This window comes from Candoia aspera, chromosome 2, assembly GCF_035149785.1.
Source record: "Candoia aspera isolate rCanAsp1 chromosome 2, rCanAsp1.hap2, whole genome shotgun sequence".
NCBI lineage: Eukaryota > Metazoa > Chordata > Lepidosauria > Squamata > Boidae > Candoia > Candoia aspera.
Genome location: NC_086154.1, coordinates 56,608,409 through 56,626,008, shown reverse-complemented (window position 1 = coordinate 56,626,008; position 17,600 = coordinate 56,608,409). Strand labels below are relative to the sequence as shown.

The 17,600-nt window shown below is 38.2% G+C and overlaps 1 protein-coding gene across 1 annotated transcript in view; it reads right to left on the bottom strand.

Moving 5' to 3' along the window:
* LOC134489285 (inter-alpha-trypsin inhibitor heavy chain H4-like) overlaps positions 1-11,886 on the bottom strand; it is a 32,606-nt gene extending 20,720 nt beyond the window's left edge. The window contains exons 1-9 of the mRNA XM_063291883.1: positions 11,806-11,886; positions 9,288-9,448; positions 8,211-8,315; positions 5,421-5,583; positions 5,220-5,330; positions 4,970-5,098; positions 3,449-3,565; positions 2,568-2,736; positions 809-934 (exon numbers count right to left, since the gene is read on the bottom strand). Of these exons, the coding sequence (XP_063147953.1) occupies positions 809-934; positions 2,568-2,736; positions 3,449-3,565; positions 4,970-5,098; positions 5,220-5,330; positions 5,421-5,583; positions 8,211-8,315; positions 9,288-9,448; positions 11,806-11,880 (1,156 nt within the window). The 5' untranslated portion in view covers positions 11,881-11,886. The remainder of the gene's footprint in view (positions 1-808; positions 935-2,567; positions 2,737-3,448; positions 3,566-4,969; positions 5,099-5,219; positions 5,331-5,420; positions 5,584-8,210; positions 8,316-9,287; positions 9,449-11,805) is intronic.
* Between the last annotated feature and the right edge of the window lie 5,714 nt (positions 11,887-17,600).

Genomic DNA, 17,600 nt, shown 5'->3' with positions numbered 1-17,600 from the left:
GTATTTTAACTTGCTGATTTTTCTACTTTATCAGCATTAGCTGTCTTGAGTGTCATTTTCTGGTGAAAAGGCAGGATGTGAATATGGTATGTGTGTGCACAGTAGAGTAACTGCTAAAGTATCTTGCTCAGATGTGTCACTGAACCAAGCTAAAGGAGTAAGAGTGAATAATGGGCATGTGAGAACAATAACATAAGCCCTAGAATATGACTGCACTACAAAATTCCAAAGTGTTAATATCACAAAAATCATTAAATGTATGCTATTTGTAATATGAAGAATGGAAAATTACTTTAGGTCAGATAAACAGATGTGATTTCTGAAATATTTAAATGATCAAAAGATTGGATTTCAGGGCTAAGAAAGATATAGTACGCTTTTCTTAGGCTGATCCTCGGTGTAAGGGTGATGGCGAGGTTTGTTTTCCAATATACTTGGAGAGATTTGTATAAGATACCAATAGCAAAACATTTTTTCACCAACCTCAATCCCTGACCTTCATATAAACACACCAACAACACACTCACCCGCCTATACACACACACAAACATATATACATACATACATACAGGAGCTGAATGAATAAAGCAGATGGAAAAGAAATCTCCAATTCTTAGTCAGCAGAAACATTTGAGGGTATTTGAAATTGCAAGGTTCAAATGGTGGGGAAAGGCTAAGGAAGAAAAGAACGCTATTTTAAATTCAATATTTTTTTAAATTGATAACACTGTTGAAAAGTATATACTAAAATAAGTAAAGTGCAAAGAAAAACAATAACAACTGAGTAGCTCTTCTGTTCCTAACTTACCAACAGTGGGTTGACCATCTGTCAGCAAAATGATCATTGAAATGCTTTTTTCTGGCAATAACTCCCTAGAGGTGGCTTGATCCAGAGAATTAATGGCTGTCAAAAGAGCTTCATTAATATCCGTCGCTGCAATAGGAAAGAATTATGACAATGAATATGATCGTCGTATTGGACTGTTCTTAAAAATGTATAGAGGAGCTTTCAAGGCATTTGAATAAATCTATTTAATCAGATGCAGTTGGAAGTCTCAATGCAGTTAGAATAAATACATGTAAATAACAATGCTTTCACACTATTTCTACTATCCAGCCATTCAAAAGCAGTCTTTCTGGACTACCTTCTCTAACTAGAATCGAACCATCCAGCTTGTGTATCTCAGGAGAAATGACTGGTGATCCTCTATTTCTGTGAAGTCTGTGGTTCATAAATGCTGCTTTTCAGTGGCAACACCTACACTACGGCATAGTCTCCCAGAAGAAATCAGATTGGCCCTACAGTTTTAGCCTTCTGGAAATTTTTAACAACTGCGGTATTCTGAAGGACTTATGGTAAAAGGATGCCTAATAGTGTTATTTATTTTGGTTTTATGCTGTTATTGAACATATAAATTTACTGTGGATGTTTTAGTTTTATGCCTCTTTCTGTCTGCCCTTAATTGCTTTAACTGCGAAGAGTCTTAGATTGTTTATTCATTTATAAATACATTTATACATGTCACAAACAAACATATATGATTTGAAGCCAACTAGTGTTTCTCGATTGCTACTGGCCTTAAAATATTGCTAATACCATCAGGCTCCCATTAGATGACCAATCAGACAATGCAAAAACCAGTATAAAGTCAGTGCCTGGCTCCATATCCATATTTTTATGTCAAGCTGTGTGCATTCTTTTTCCCCAGATCTGAACAGTTGTTATAGGAGGAGCTGCAAAGCTGCAAAATTACCATCCCTTCTGGGTTTTTTTTTCTTTAAATACCTTCAGAATAATAGCATATTGGTAATATGGCACAGCAGCTGAGCCTCTACTAGGAGGGGTCACAAGTTAAGTTCAGAGTTCTTGGAAATGGAAAATACCAGCCTGCAAACTCTCCAGAGTTTCAGGATTCCAAAGGAGAAACCATTTAACTAAAATTTATGATATACCCCAGATAAGCTCAATAAACAGCCAATGAACAGAGATGACAATGTGGGATCCCATTGCTATGGTGCTGATTTGTAAGGAGCACAAAGTCATAACTTATACAAGTAGAAATCTCTGGTTTCAAGACAGGAAAATTATTAATGCAATAGCAATGCCTTACATTTTCACAATAATAGGTTCATAATAATAGCTTCAGCTGCAAAGAACTAACTTTGCTGCCTTCTCAAAAAAGTAAAGCAAAGTCAAAGTAAAAATTACATACATGGAGGAATGAGATGATGATGATGATGATGATGATGATGATGATTACCCAGCCTTTTATTTTTATATATCTACATCTACATCTATATATTTGTCAACTCAAGGCAGCAAACATACCTAGTACTCCGGCCTCCAACACTGCACTTACGGTTATTATTGTAAGCTAAAATACCCTGAAGAATGTTGAATATAAGAAGCAAGAAAATAATGCTTTGGTATGTTTTTAAAGAGAAAAAATATGTCAAGTAATTGTATGAAAAACTGGAATAAAGAAGGTTTGAGCATCAGTTCCAGTTATCTCCTGATTAAACCAATATTGCAAACATGGACAACCCTTCTTAGTCCTCATACTTACCTCCTTGAGCATGAATGGTTTGAACATACTGTTTAGCTGCTTCCACATCTGCCTTTTTGGCTTGCAACAAAGTGGGGTGCCACTTTGAAATACTCCTACTAAAAACAACTAAATTAAAATGGTCTTCAGGATTCAGGTCATCCAAAATCTTATCCAAGGCCTCTTTTGTCTATAATAATGAGTAAATCAGCACACAGTTAAACTCTGTAGCCTAAAGTTAGCAATTTTACATCTATTGTAATAAGCAGAAATACACATGACCTCTGACCTGTGCACATAGAAACTTCACTTTTCCCTTGAAGTGAATTAGAAAACAAATGATATCTTTCATAATTACAATGTCTGTCTTTGATGAAACAAAAGCAACTATTAATGGTTTCCAAATAAGATAGAATATCTAATCAACATCAAAGGGTAACTATTTCCACAGCTCGTTCTGAAGCTTTTAGACAGTTGCTCAAGTCGTCTTATGACAGCAACCCTGTGAGGTAGATTGAGGTAAGAGAGAATGACTGGCCCAAAATGACTGGTACAGAGAAAGAACAAGCTAATGTGTGTACCCTGGGAGTAATAATTCATTCAAAAGTTGTAATATATACAAAACCAATGAGGAAATAAATTTGAACAATAGAAGGATGGAAAGAAAGCCTGTTTCTTTTGACTAAACAGCATCACTGCTCTTTCTTGATTCACAGCTATAGAAGAGAGGCTGAGAATACTTGAGGCTGGCTTGCTGAAATAAAATAGTTTTCATTAGAATTATTTATTTATTTATGCTTCAAATTTAGTCACCACCCATCTCACTCAGGGAGAATTAGACTTGGCATAAAACAAAAACTATGAGTAGACTCAAGAAAAGGATCTGTTTTGAGAGAAATTACCTGCCGAATTTTATTACCAGTCATAGATCCACTTTTATCTATAACAAAGATGATATTTTTGGGAAATGCTGGCATTTCACTGGGTGCAAAATAGTGGACAAAATAACCATTCACGATCTGAAATGAACAAAATAGGTCACTTTATATATTTTGATACACTGGAAGATAAAGAAACTAAAATTAGCTAAATAGGGTACCTGCTCGAAAATATAGTTTGGGTGAAGAAATACATTTCTACAAGTCATTCAGCTCTCCTAAGTACACATTAGCTTACTGTACCAAAGGTGTTGAAGTCAAGGAAACTAAACCAATCTTTTATCTAAGGACTTCTGCTTTAACAAAATATAAATTGGCATGTATTCCTAGCAATAGATTTATAATTCACTTCAGTAAAATATATATCCTGAATGGAAACAACCTACTTTTATTGATAGGAAGTAAAGATCTTTTGACTGTATCTGTTCCAACTGCAATTGGGATTACCCTCTTTCCCACAGGGAGCAGACCAAAGTGTGTGTGTCATTTCTCTAAAGCCCTTTCTCTAAAGCTATGGAGTTACACTGCTGTCCACTGTCTGCTCCACAGCCTGCAACTAGCTGACCTTGCCACTGATGCCTGTCCTACCATGACTGCTTCTTTTCCAAGTTCCTGACAGTCACTGGTCTTTCCTCCAAGATAATGGGTGGCAAAGCTTAACAGATTTTCTGTCTGAAGCTGCATGATGTAAGAAAGGGGGAAACTAAATTAACCCCAGTTAGATTTAGTCTAGGGATGAGGGTCACTAGGATCTAGAGATGAGATGAAGAACTTCAGCTAGCACTGCAAGAGTATGGCAGCAAGTGGCTGTGGCTGCCAGCACTGAAAGTAGCCCACGGAATAGGCAAAATGGCATTGCACCTTCCAACCGAAGTAATAAAAACAGTTCTGCCCTTTGTTGGCAGAAGCCATGGAAAATGTGCATTTGTGACAGAACCAGCAACACACAGCTGGAAGAACAGGGCTCTCTTTCCCAGTTTAAATCAAGCTTCTGGGTAACACTAGCTCCAAAGAATGCTAGTCCTGTTTTTTAAACACATGTCTACTGCTGTTTCAGAAGAGCGCTAATCCCTGCATTAGACCTGTTTCCAGTCTCTCCTGCAGCCCAGAATAAAATGGCCGTGGAGGTCAGTGTCCAGTGAGCAGAGGAGAAAACATGCCTGCAATAGCCTAAAATGGCAGACCGAAGAGAGGCAGCTCCCAGCCCCTGATCTCATCAACAAGTATATGAAGCACGTTAGATCTTATCCATGCAAACGTTCTGTCAGAGGAAGAGGGACTTTACAACTGGAAAAGCTGAAATGTCTTTAACTGCCCTGGCTCAGAGCCAGGGATGAGAGGACAGCGACATCTTGAGGACATGGCATAACCCTCCCCCCTCCCCACCCCCCGCCCCGCTTACACATGAATGTTGATGACACTGGATGGACCTTAAATAATGACCACTGTTGTAATCACATGTGAATTAAAAACATCACATTTTACCTGTATGTCGCCTACAGCAACATCCCTTTTAACATCATAACGTATGATGACATCTCCATCTAGAAGAGTCTCTTCCAGCTCAGGGCTTTTCCTTTGTTGAGTTAAGGTTGGTTTAAATGAAATATGAGCCTGAGCATTAAAGACAAACAAAAAACATCAATCAGGCAAACTAAAAATACAAGAGTGATTTCTTCTTGTTGGGGTTTTTCGAAGGAGCTTTAAGAATTTTGGTCCAAATCCATCCACGTACCTTGGTCTCTTCCTGTGTCTTTATGAAAGCATCACTCATTTCATTGGTCATGAAGTTGCTTTCTGTTTCTAAGGAGGATATACCTTGCGGCTCGAAGATGTGAATATCCATCTAAGCAAAAGCAAAAGTTGTGATTGGGTCCTGTCTTCTAACGGTGACCTGGTCATGACAGGTGGACAAAACTGTTGATGGAGATTTTACCTGAAAGTGTTTCACCAGCTGTTTGGGCTTGACCCTGATGATCAATTCATACTTCCCTAGCCTTCGATCGAGTAATTGCTCATAATCCAACACAAAGTTAACTTTACCTGCTGCTGCAACATTGACTGAGACACTAAACTTCTCAAGTTTTCTTCCAGCTGATCTATAAATGAGAAAAGTATAATTTAGGCTGTGTTTATGCTGCAGTGGAGCTGCTCACCTCCAAGTTTCTGTGTTGGTTTAGGAAATCTGTTCACCAAAAGGTCTTCTGACCAGTCTTTAGTATTTTATGGGACTAGATACAATCCTTGTAAGTTATAACCTTCATATCCCTCCCCATCTTTGTTGCTCTTCTCTGCACCCTTTCCAGTTCCTCAATGTCCTTTTCATATTGAGGTGTCCAGAACTAGACAGAGTATTCCAGATGCAATCTGACCAGATCCTTCTCACAAGTATTGTTGCCAAGCCAGGTACCATCTACAGTATCTTCTACGTGTGCATCTGGTTTTTTCAACTGAAGTTCATAACCTTACATTTCTTACCATTCAACTGCCTCCTTTTGGATAAGACCCAATGTCCAGTTTATCACGATCCTTTTGAACTTTGAACCTGTTTTCTTAAGTTAGCAATTCAACTTTGTGTCATCTGCAAATTTTGATGAGCATCACTTCTATTCTCTCATCCAAGTCATTTATGAAAATGTTGAAGAGCACTGGGCCCAGAACAAAACCCTGAGGTACCCCACTACATACCCCCTGCATGTATGTGTGTGTGTGTGTGTGTGTGTATACATATACACACATACACACACACACACATACATACGCATACATACATACATACATTTATTAAGGACCACACATTTGTTCAATTTTTACAACTGAACTGTATCCATCTAGTATTGGGAACATCCATCCCTCATGGTTCCGTTTTTTCAAGAAGAAGGCTACAATCATCTTTTTCAAACTCCTTATTGAAGTCTAAGTACACCACTTCCAGAGCATTCCCTTAATTAGTCTATTAATCAAGCTACTTTGTCCCCCCCCCAAAAAAAGCAATAAGATTGGTCTGGCATGACCTGTTCTTAACAAACCCATGCTGACTTCTAGTAGTCACTTTGTTCCTTTCTAAGTACTTGCAAACCTACTGCTTGATGATCTTTGGTTAGGATTTCTGCAGACAGTCTGTAGTTTCCTGGGTCCACTTTTTCCCCTTCTTAAAAGATCGGAACAACGTTAGCTCTTCTCCAATCTTCTGACACTTCCCCTGTACTCCAGGAGTTCTCAAAGAGTACAGTCAGTGGTTCTGGGATCACACCCACCAGTTTCTGTAGCACCCATTCACCCTGGGAATTCATTCACAGCAGCTAACTGTGAATGCCACAAGTTCCTCATCTATCTTGACCTGTTTTTCTCTTCTGCCCTCCCCCTGCCTTCTCCCTCTGTGTGGCTTGTGACATATACAGTACATACCCACAGAACCTTTTTTTTTTTGCTATTTTTGGCATTCATTGCAAGCCTCAGCTCTTCCTTAGGCTTCCTGAGCCATCTTTAAAAATTCAGAGTATTTCCTGATATTCTGTTGTTGTCGTCATCATCATCATCATCATCATCATCATCATATCATATTTTTATCATACACACACACATACACATACACATACACACACAGTGTATGTATGTGTATATATATATGTGTGTGTGTGTGTGTGTGTATACAGTATGTATGTATGTGTGTATATATATATATATACACACACACACATACACAAACAGTATATATTTGGAAAAAAACAGAGTCCTTACTTGCATTCATGCTTAAAACAAATCCTGTTATAATGAAGCTCCATAATCAAGTTCTGCATAGATAGGTATTGAAGAGATAATGTATCCTAAGGCTGTTCAGCTCTTTGGATTCAATTTCCAAAGCTGCTTTGGAGTGCCTGGGCAGCACCTGTCTGCAGCACCTTGAAAGCAGCTGTATCTTTAAGGGCATGGCTGCTTTGTAATCAGATGTTACCTGTGAATTCCTGTGCACTCCAAAACACCTCTTGAAGATCAGATGCACAACCCTTATGTATTCCTTTATCCTTTGGGTGTATGCTGTTGTTGCAATTAGTGATTCTAGACTTTGGCAGTAGTAAACAACACATGATCCACCTAAATTCTTTTTGCTCTAGTTGGACTATAAATCTAATCTATTCCACTTGACATTGTCCTGAGTCTGTTATTCCTAGGCACCCAATGTGTATTGATAAAGAGTTCTGCAATTCAGAACAAGAGTTGCTTGCAGTATATGGGAATGTACTTTCCTTCTGAAAGGTCAAGTATATAGTCTGGGAGGTCTTTGCACTATGTGGGGGAGCTCAGATGGTTGCAGTGGCCTGGAATGTTATGCCACCTATGTTGAAATATCAGTTAAGGCTCTGTCTGGAGATGTTCAACCATGCTTTGGTTATCTATACACTGCTGACATCTAAGGTGGAATACTACAATACTACAATCCATGATGAGGCTGCCTTGAGATGGTCCAGAATCTTTATTCTCAGCTGAATGCAGAAATGTTAGGACTGAGATGTTTTAATTATGATGGTTTGTGTGGCTTTATTACTTTATTACATGGATTTTCTTATATACAGTTTTAGAGCTTAAACCCTCTGAAGAATGACAGTGGAAACTGGGCTACTTATCTGCATGTGCCAAGAAACAGTGTATCATATGCACTGAATGAGTCTGGTTAAGAAAAGACATCAGCTTAAAACCAAAACTTGGGAAAAGTTTTTGTACTTACTTGACCAATCCAGCACTTTGACCTCGTGAAATGGCAGAATCATACTGAGCTTGGGCTGCCTTTTTCTCCTTGATTATTCCAGGATAAGTTTCTCCATCTATGGTCCTTTAAAATAGATATTTCAAAGAGTTCAAAAAGGTCCAGAAAAAGGCAAGGAAAACCCACCAATATGTAGTGGTAAGGTATTTCATGAACAGAAAGAAAATTAAATCCTACATTATAGGATTTAATATAATTTCAATAATATTCAGTTTAACCATAATGTAGAAGTGGGGCCTTTTAAAGAGCTGAGGGAAAATATTCATTTGATGGGCCCCCTTCCATTGTCTTCCTCTGTCAATGTAATTTCTCCCACTATTGTTTTTATCCAACCTAATCAATCGAGGAAATAGTGTTGTACAGACAAACCCCAATGCTGGAATAACTTGTGATTACCTTTTAATTTATCAGTTATTTTGCTTTGAATGAAAAATATCTTCCAGATGAGGTTTATATTCAATGGTTTCAACTGTTCTGAAAGTATTTCCCAGTTTTACATACATACAACATTATGATTTGTGTTTAATTTGATCTGTATTTGTGTGTTTTTAGTCCCAAATTATGTATTTGGGGAGTTGTATGCTACTCCAGATTAGGTAATGGGAGTGCCTTATAAAACCTGAAAAACGAATAAATAAAATTCAGATCTGTCCAATCATTTTAGATGTTGAGCCATAGTTTAGTGGATTTGCCACCTAAATTGCTCCCATAGATTAGCATCGTAAAAAGCCCTGGTTAGAAGGAGCTATGGGCCTGATGGTATCTACCAGATTTATTATGTAGTAGAATTTCAGCAATCTTGACATTTTTACAAACTTTGTAAACAAGATATAGGCATATATTCCTATTCCAAGCTGGCCAGGAATTCTGTGAATTGAAGTCCACACATCTTAAAGTTGCCAAAGTTGAGAGCAACACTGCTGTAGACCAATATATTCACTCCTTTCATTCTATTGTTCTCAGTGGGAGATTGACTGTGTCCTCTTGCCCAAATTCTGAGATGCTCCATCTTTTAAAGAGCCTAAAATGGGTGCTTACATGCTGAAGTTTGTGATGAAGGCTTTTTTGGGAAGCTCCACTTCAAAAAGAGTCTCCTTAGATTCATTTGCCCTGTTGACAACTCTGCTGGTAATGACCGTGTGGGCATACCGTGAGATAACTTCGCAGTCAATGTGCAGGCTGTAGATTTCAATGCCATTCTAGGGGAAGAGGAGGGGAAGCTTCTATTGATTTCTTTGCTGGAAATCGTTACTGGCTAACAACTGAACAAAGACTAAAACTATTAGTAGCAATCAACTTTTGATACGAGAATTCACTGTAATTCACTGTGAACTATAGCTATAGTTTAATATTCTTTTAAAATATTAAACTATAGCTATATTATTTGAATACATTATATAAAACATATAATATAAAATATGACACTCTGCTGAAAAACTTGCTATGGTAAGAATTTAATTTGTTTTGCTGTGTCCAGCATACCAATAGCCACCTCCCAACTGTGACATGTTCAGGAGTGCAGTACCTATAGCCAGACAACTTCTTCTGACACCCAAGGAGATGTCCCATAAACATCTGCACCTTCCTGAAAGAACACAGCTGTAAAGAACAGCATTAACTTTTTCTTCCTTAAGACATGGGCATCCCTGTATCTCTATAGCTGTATTTTATATTTGTCCAAAATGATAAAGAATAAAATAAAAAATCAAGGTTGGTGTCTGGCAGACCGTTAAAGCAAAAACGTGTCACAGATTACAAGAAGAAAAGGACTCAGCCATTTGCTCAGCATAGCCTTTATGTGTTTTATATGTTGCAAGCACATGGCTGGCTGCCTTTGCCAGATGAACTACCTGATGGTTTCTCTGCCTAATAACTTCTAAATAAACAAAAGCCAGATATTTGCCCTTCATGTTTCATAGAATAGGATTCTCAAAGTATAGAACATTGTAATAGTGTACAGAGTCTGCACTGAGTCCCTTGTAGAAAGTTAACATCTTATTGATGAATGCATTTCCCTTTCCCTTCCCATGTATTAACAATTTTTTAAAAAATTAAAGATTGATTTAACAATTAATATTTCTTTAAGAGTCATAGTTGGCTTAAGGACTTGGCTTTGCTTATAGACTATCTCAGATTCTGTACATGCAACAGAATGGATATGAACTTCAGCCTAGGATCCTGGAATACTGGTATCCACAGGGATGTCCACAAGGAGACAGGATTTAAAAAGTTAAGAAGATGGGTGCAACTATGCTATGGAAGTTCTGCCTTTCTGAATATGCATCAGTACAACAGGTGGGCATTCAATCATGTGGACGTGCTACCATTTTGACTTTTTTGAGCCTTCCCCTGTGGGTGCCTGCTAGCTTATAAACCAACCTGCTATAAGACATTTCCCCATAATCCAAAATATATACAGTACATGCTGATATAAGTAGGCAACAAGTAGGGTTCTCTCCAGAAGTTCCTTTTTGGGATGGGATAGCAGAACAAAAATGAAATTAATTAAAATGTCAATAATACTGTTTAAGTATCTTCTAAATATTACAGGAGACTGCACTTAGATTTAGCAAGAATAATATATTTGTAGTTATAAAACCAGTGAAAATGTATGGGAAAGGTCTTCTGTAGATCTTTGGAAATTGTTCAGTTTCATCCTATCTCATATTAATACTTAAGGGACCACTCAGTTTGGGGTACTTTTAAACCACCATGTGTCCCACTCCTCAATCAATCCAAAAGTGTTTGTCTTCACAGCTTCTGATTTAAAACATAGAGATTATATACTCCAGCAAAAGTGAGGAGAGCTCCTGCTGGTGGGCGATCAGAGGCACGGTGAGGCAAAAATTCCCAGCAAGGGAGTATGGACTGCCCTGAGGCTCTGCAGAGCTACCACACTTCAAGAGAATAGATTTGCTTTGTTGCAGTTTTGCATTACTTTAGAGGAACTTGTAACAAAATAACCCAGCTTCTGGAGTCTGCCAGCCCCTGGAGAATGGATTCAAAGTAAAGGTGATTCCAAACTGCTAGGACCACAGGGAGATACCCTTATTCAGTTTTGACAACAGGTAATGCCCCAACCCCAACAGAATGCTCATTCCACAGACCAAGGAGAAGGGAGGTTAACTCCTCCATCCGTCTGATAGGCTGAACTTAGAATCAAAGAGTTAGAACCATTTTGGCTCCTGCGTCCAGTCCCCTGCTCGGTGGAGGGGTCCAAATTAAAGTATCCCTTTGAGCACCTTAAATGAATTGCTGTCACCTCTCTGGGGAACTGATTCTGTGAAACATTTCACAGAACCCTGTGAAACTGCTCTTATTAACCTTCAGTTACATCTTTACACTAATATACACATACCCAACTACAATCACACATGTCATTTCTAAACTGCATGTTCAGTTATAATGCAACATATCTTTCCCCAGTCTGGTTCCTCTCAGATCACCATTTGTCCTTGTTTTCAACCTGTAAAATTAGTTGAATGATTAAATATCACAGGCATATATATTTCTTTCATATTTTAATGAACAATTAAGCATCAAGGAAGGCGAGTACCTGATGGATAACAGCATCTGCTAATACAATTTGTGAAGACAAAGCCAGCCAGAGAGTGAACAATTGCTTTTCCATTTTGGAAATGACAGAACTATAGAGGAGAATTCATTTATTGGGCAACGTTAATGAATAACTACTATTTGGTAAAATTTGTGAAACCAGTAAGCCTAATATTTACCCAGAGATGTAAGATATAATTAACCCAATCCTACATAATACAACTTCTTCAAAGTCTTGCTAAATATTCAAATACTGCTGCTTGGTTTAACTGTTATTGATTAGTTCCTGGGTACATTTTCTGGGATTAACGCCATCCTTTGATCAACTGGACATTGACCTTGTAACTTTGAAAGTCTGGAGAAATGTGATTTAAAGTTGGAGGAGGAGGTGGACCCTCATTATCTTAAAAGATGTTTTCTTAAACATTTCAGAAAGGCAGTAACCTTTGAGAAATATGGGGAGCTGTAGCATTTTTTCTCCATACAATGTTTATTAGATATGGCTGTTTTTCATTAGAAGCCAAGATATTTTGATTGTCAGCTATTTGCATTGGGTAAACATAGATAACACTGGCAATGTTCATATAACCCAAGCATTGGCTAGCATAAATCCGAGGATTGCCAAACTCTTCCTTCTGGAGTAACCGCTGCAAAATTCAGATCAATAAAATAAGACCACTTTTCCTATATAGTCTATCTGGTATCTTTGACCCTTCTTCCTGGATATGAGGCAATGTTCTCATAGGCAAAGCCAATCAATTATACCAATGATTAATTCTGCTATTACTCCATCATTACCTTTTTTCCCTTTTAAATCATGACAGCAGTTAATTTGATACCATGCCATCGAGAAATGGTCTATACTTTGGTGAGGTTATACTTTCTGCAGATTTTTCTGCATTCATGTTCCAGATACTGGAGTATGCTTTATTGAAATGGCCTGAGATTTTGCTATTATTTCTTCATGGTTTGCCATGTCTACAAAGTTGATTTCTACAAATATCCATTTAGGAGAAATGCCATCCCATCATTAGAGAGGTTGATTAACTTCACTGATTCCTTGATCAGAAACTATTAGCTGGCTGTCGTGCACATACTGACTGATTCACTAAAGGAATATCACTGATGTCAAAAGCTGGTTTTATAGAATGTCATCCTGGGCAACTGCTCCTCCCCCACATTCTTCTTTGTCTGTGCCATAATTCTTTTCACAGAGAACATAACATAATAGCACCACCTTTAGTAACTCACCGAAGTATTGTAACTATCCAAATTACAAGAACTTTACTGGTTTATATCAAAAAAATTGAGTTATGCAGAGTTTTTGCAGGTATTTGGAACTGTCCAATTACACAACTCTTTCAGAATAACATAAAAGCAGAATGCCAGAATAAAGCAATCCACAGACAAATCAAAACAGGAACTGCTGCAATTGGAACCTTTGTTTTTCCCTTTCCCCCTGCTTTTGCTGAGTGCAAATACTATGCTTTTTCTGAACTGTTTTAATGTTTTTTTCCCAACAGCAGAGAACAGCCTCTTCAACATCTACAGTAAGTAAGTAAATAAGTTTATTGTTGTAACCACTGGTCGTAACATATGGAATGCCAGAAAACACAATAAAATAACAATAAAATAGTGAAATTATAAAACAAAGTAATAAAAGAAGTATTAGATATAAAGAGGTTACAGCAAAATAAAGCCAAAGCTACAGCTAAGAACTTAAGTATTTCTTTCTAAGTTTAAATGACAGCAGAATAAAAGTAGCAACTTGGTTGCTGGCAGTTGGGAACACGTCTGCAAGAATGATAGTTCAATTTGTCAAGGTCGGAGCCCTTGAGTTCACCTGCCATTAATAACTTGGCCCTGATCTCATTGTAAATGTGGCAGTGGAGGACATAATGGATAACATCCTCCATTTGACCAACACCACAAGGACAGGGGCGTTGGACGACTGGGAGCTTGCAAAATCTCCCTTCGAGATACGTGGAGGGCATGCTCTGCAGGTGAAGGGATGTTAAAGCCCTTCTCAGTAAAGCACTGGTTATGGACATATACAGTAGAACAGTGTTTCTCGACCTTGGCACTTCAGTTCCCAGAATCCCCCAGCCAGCCACGCTGCAGTAGAGAGAGACTGACTACCCACTGTGTTCTCCCCCACCCCCCGCCCCCGGGGCAGAAACTCTGAAAGGCTTTCCTTCCTTGGATATCTCTTGAACTTCTGTTCCAAGAGGGCCAGGAATCAGGAATGCAAAAGAAACCAGCCACAAGTTGGTGAGACGTGCCAAAATAGACAAAACAAAACAAAACATGTATTTCTTTGTGAAAGATGAATATTTTCACCTTGCTGCTAAGTCAACTTTGAATAAGCTGGCAGTCCCTCAGCTGGCCGACAGGGGAGCGCAGGCCACCAGAGCCTGGCCACTCCAACTTCCCTTGCTGCTCCTCAGCTTGATCTGAGAAGCCAGGAGACAGTACAAAGTGGGAGTTCCTTCCTGCCAAATCAAGGAGCCCCCAGCTCCAGAGGAAACCCTGAGAAACTATCTCCACGGTAGCTCCTCTGGAGCATTGGCCCCTGAATCGTGGGAAAACAGGGCACAGCACCAACTTCACAGGCACTGGTATTCTGATTTACTCTGGCTGATCTGCTGCTCCAACCCCCCCCCCCCCGACTATGAGCGGATTGGCACAGCGTTTCCTGTGGAAGGTGTCTTGGTATCTCTCATGGATTAGCATGGGCCACCCACCCATAGGCGGGACTTAAACTTTATAACAGAGTGGGAAACCATTTTCAGGGGTGGGATTCTGAGAGGATGGAGCATACCCTCTCCAGGGTTTCAACAGGGGTTAATTTTCACTTTTTAGAAAGAGAGATCTGTATAACTTATGTTTGCTTGTTTTGAAATACTTGCCCTTTCATCAGAATAAATGTTGCCAACTTTCAGAGGTATTCATCCAAGTGCGAGTGGGGGTTAAAAGCAGATGCCACTGTTTTCTTAGTGTTTTGTGTAACAGCCACAGCCACAGCCACACCCACACAGGCATACCCTGAAGGGATACAGCTTACTAAGCATGTTATCCAAGAAAATACACAGGGGTCTTTGGGCTATATTTAGGAACAGGAAAGCAAGGAACTAGCCATGAAGAAACACTGCCTTAAACACCAAACTCCATCTCTCTCAAATGTGATGAGTCATTGCCGACACCCTTGGCAGGGAAGCTAAACGCAGATTCCATTCCAGAGGAAACAGCACAAGTTGAATATAAGATTTCTCGACAGGCTTTCTCCCAACACTATGTCTGGGGAAGCTCTGATGAGTTCTCTCGCGTTGAAATGTAGGATTTTTTTTTTAATCATCCAGCCCCTTTCCTACTCTCTCCCTCTCATTCTCCTTTTCACTCCACTCATGGAAAAATAAAAGCAAAGCAACCCAATCTACTTCTTCCTTTCCTTGCTTTTTTTGCATCATTCCCAAGGGAGGGGATACTTCTACAATCTTATCAGATGGGAGTCATTAAACCTCACCCTTTGGGGAAAAGTGAATGCTCTCAAAATGAATATTATTCACAAATTAATTTATATTCTGAGAGGAATTCCAGTTCATATATCTGGAAAATATTTTCAGAAAATAAATTCTTTGTTTAGGAAATTTCTATGGGGTTCTTTGATTCCGATAATATATCCACAGAAAATGCAATTACCAATTAATGAGGGAGGATTCAGTTTTCATGCTTACCTATTGACAAGTATTAAATACTGGAAGCCAACAATTGGTGTTAGTTTTCCTATTTGGGCAACTTTGGGATATACATATATAGCACCTTTGGTTGGATGGACAGTGTTAGGATCTAAATACACTAAACTCTAATATCTCTGGAAACAATTATGTCAGAAAGTTATAAAATGTAATATCTAATTAAACAAAACTTGACCCTTTTTCACACGCTAAATTGACTTTATGGGGAAACACAACTTTAAAAATTGGGAAAAAGATGGTGATAAGGAAAAAATGGATGGAAGTGGGGATATTGACTTTGGGCTAACTGATAGATGATGAAGATAGATGAATTTTTAACACACACTGTGTTAAGAGGTAAGCATCATCTATCAGATGTAACCCAATGACAATATTTACAGCTACAACATTTGTTAACAACGTTGTTTGGACCAGCAGCGTTTTCAGCTTCTGAGACACCTGAGAACAACTTGTTAAATCCTTCAGAACTAAAAAAACTACTATTAATTTTTATAGTTGTTATCAATAAATCAGGTTGATGTGCAGATGCTAAGAAATGAGTGGAATAAAGAATTAGAGGCTCCTATATTATCTAGACAATGAGAGAGTGTCTTAACTTCTATGGCAAGAGTGTCAATGGACCTCAAATCACAACTTATACAACAAAAAATAGTATTTAGAATGTATTGGACTCCATTACATTTATATAGAAAAGGACTGTCAAAAACAGCATTTCACCAGAGATGTAATGATAATGCTTCTTTAAAATACATGTTTTTACAATGTCCTATACTTAACTAAGTTTTGGGAGAAAGTAGTGGACTATACAAATATGACTGTGTGTGACAAAAACTAAAATTTTCAGAAGATAATATTCTCCTGAACTACATACCTAGTACATGGAATTTGACAACTGGACAACAGAAATGGATTCTCCATGCCCTCACTATGGTTAAAACAGTGATATTGTAACATTGGAAAAATAAATGTATGGCCCCATTCACTCAATGGATTGAAGACCTGATTACACTTGGCACCTATGAGCAGATTGCCTATAGATGTAGACTTTGTATGGAAAAGTATAATGAAATATGGAACTCATTTATACAAAATACAGTAGGTTAAAAAAAAAAAGAATGATAGTTGGGGTTATATAGATGTATTAGGTACATAGTAAAGGTAAAGGTTTCCCTTGACATTAAGTCCAGTCGTGTCCAACTCTAGGGGGCGGTGCTCATCTCCGTTTCAAAGCCGAAGAGCCAGCAACTGTCCGTAGACACTTCCATGGTCATGTGGCCAGCATGACTAAACAGAATGCTGTTACCTGCCCGCCAAAGCGGTACCTATTAATCTACTCACATTTGCATGTTTTCAAACTGCTAGGTTGGCAGGAGCTGGGACTAGCAATGGGAGCTCACCCTGTCACAGGGATTCGAACTGCCGACCTTCCCATTGGCAAGCTCAGCAGCTCAGTGGTTTAACCTGCAGCGCCACGTCCCCTTAGGTACATACTTGAATGTTATTTACATTAGATACTACCCTACACTTGATCTTAGCCAAAAGGCCAAGAAGTGATATATTAGGTAAGTATATATAGAATTGGAACTGTTAATTCTTATAACAATATATTATATATTGTTTTTCTTTCTTTTTTCTGTTTTTTTCCCACTTTTTAAGCACTTTTATGTGTAGTTTTTTTTTCCTTTGAAAATGTATGTATTTGCATTATAATTATCTAAGTGTTTTTTCTTTTTCTGTTATTATTTTAAAAGCAATAAAAATAATAAAAATAAAAGGGTAGGGGATACTTTCCTTCAAAGGTTGTGGGAAGTCACCATTCTTTCTACATCCAGAAAAGAAATTAAGTTCTCGTCTTCAGCTAGACCTTTTAAGCAATTGAGTAATCATGTCTGTTTTTCACAAAACTGGGATTTCATCCAATATATAGCTACAAATTAATAGACATCACCATGTTGAGTCTAGAAACAGGAGATATAAATTGTTGGAGATTGTATAGTCTCTTTGCCCCTGTAAACAATTTTGTCCACTGAGGGGAAAATGT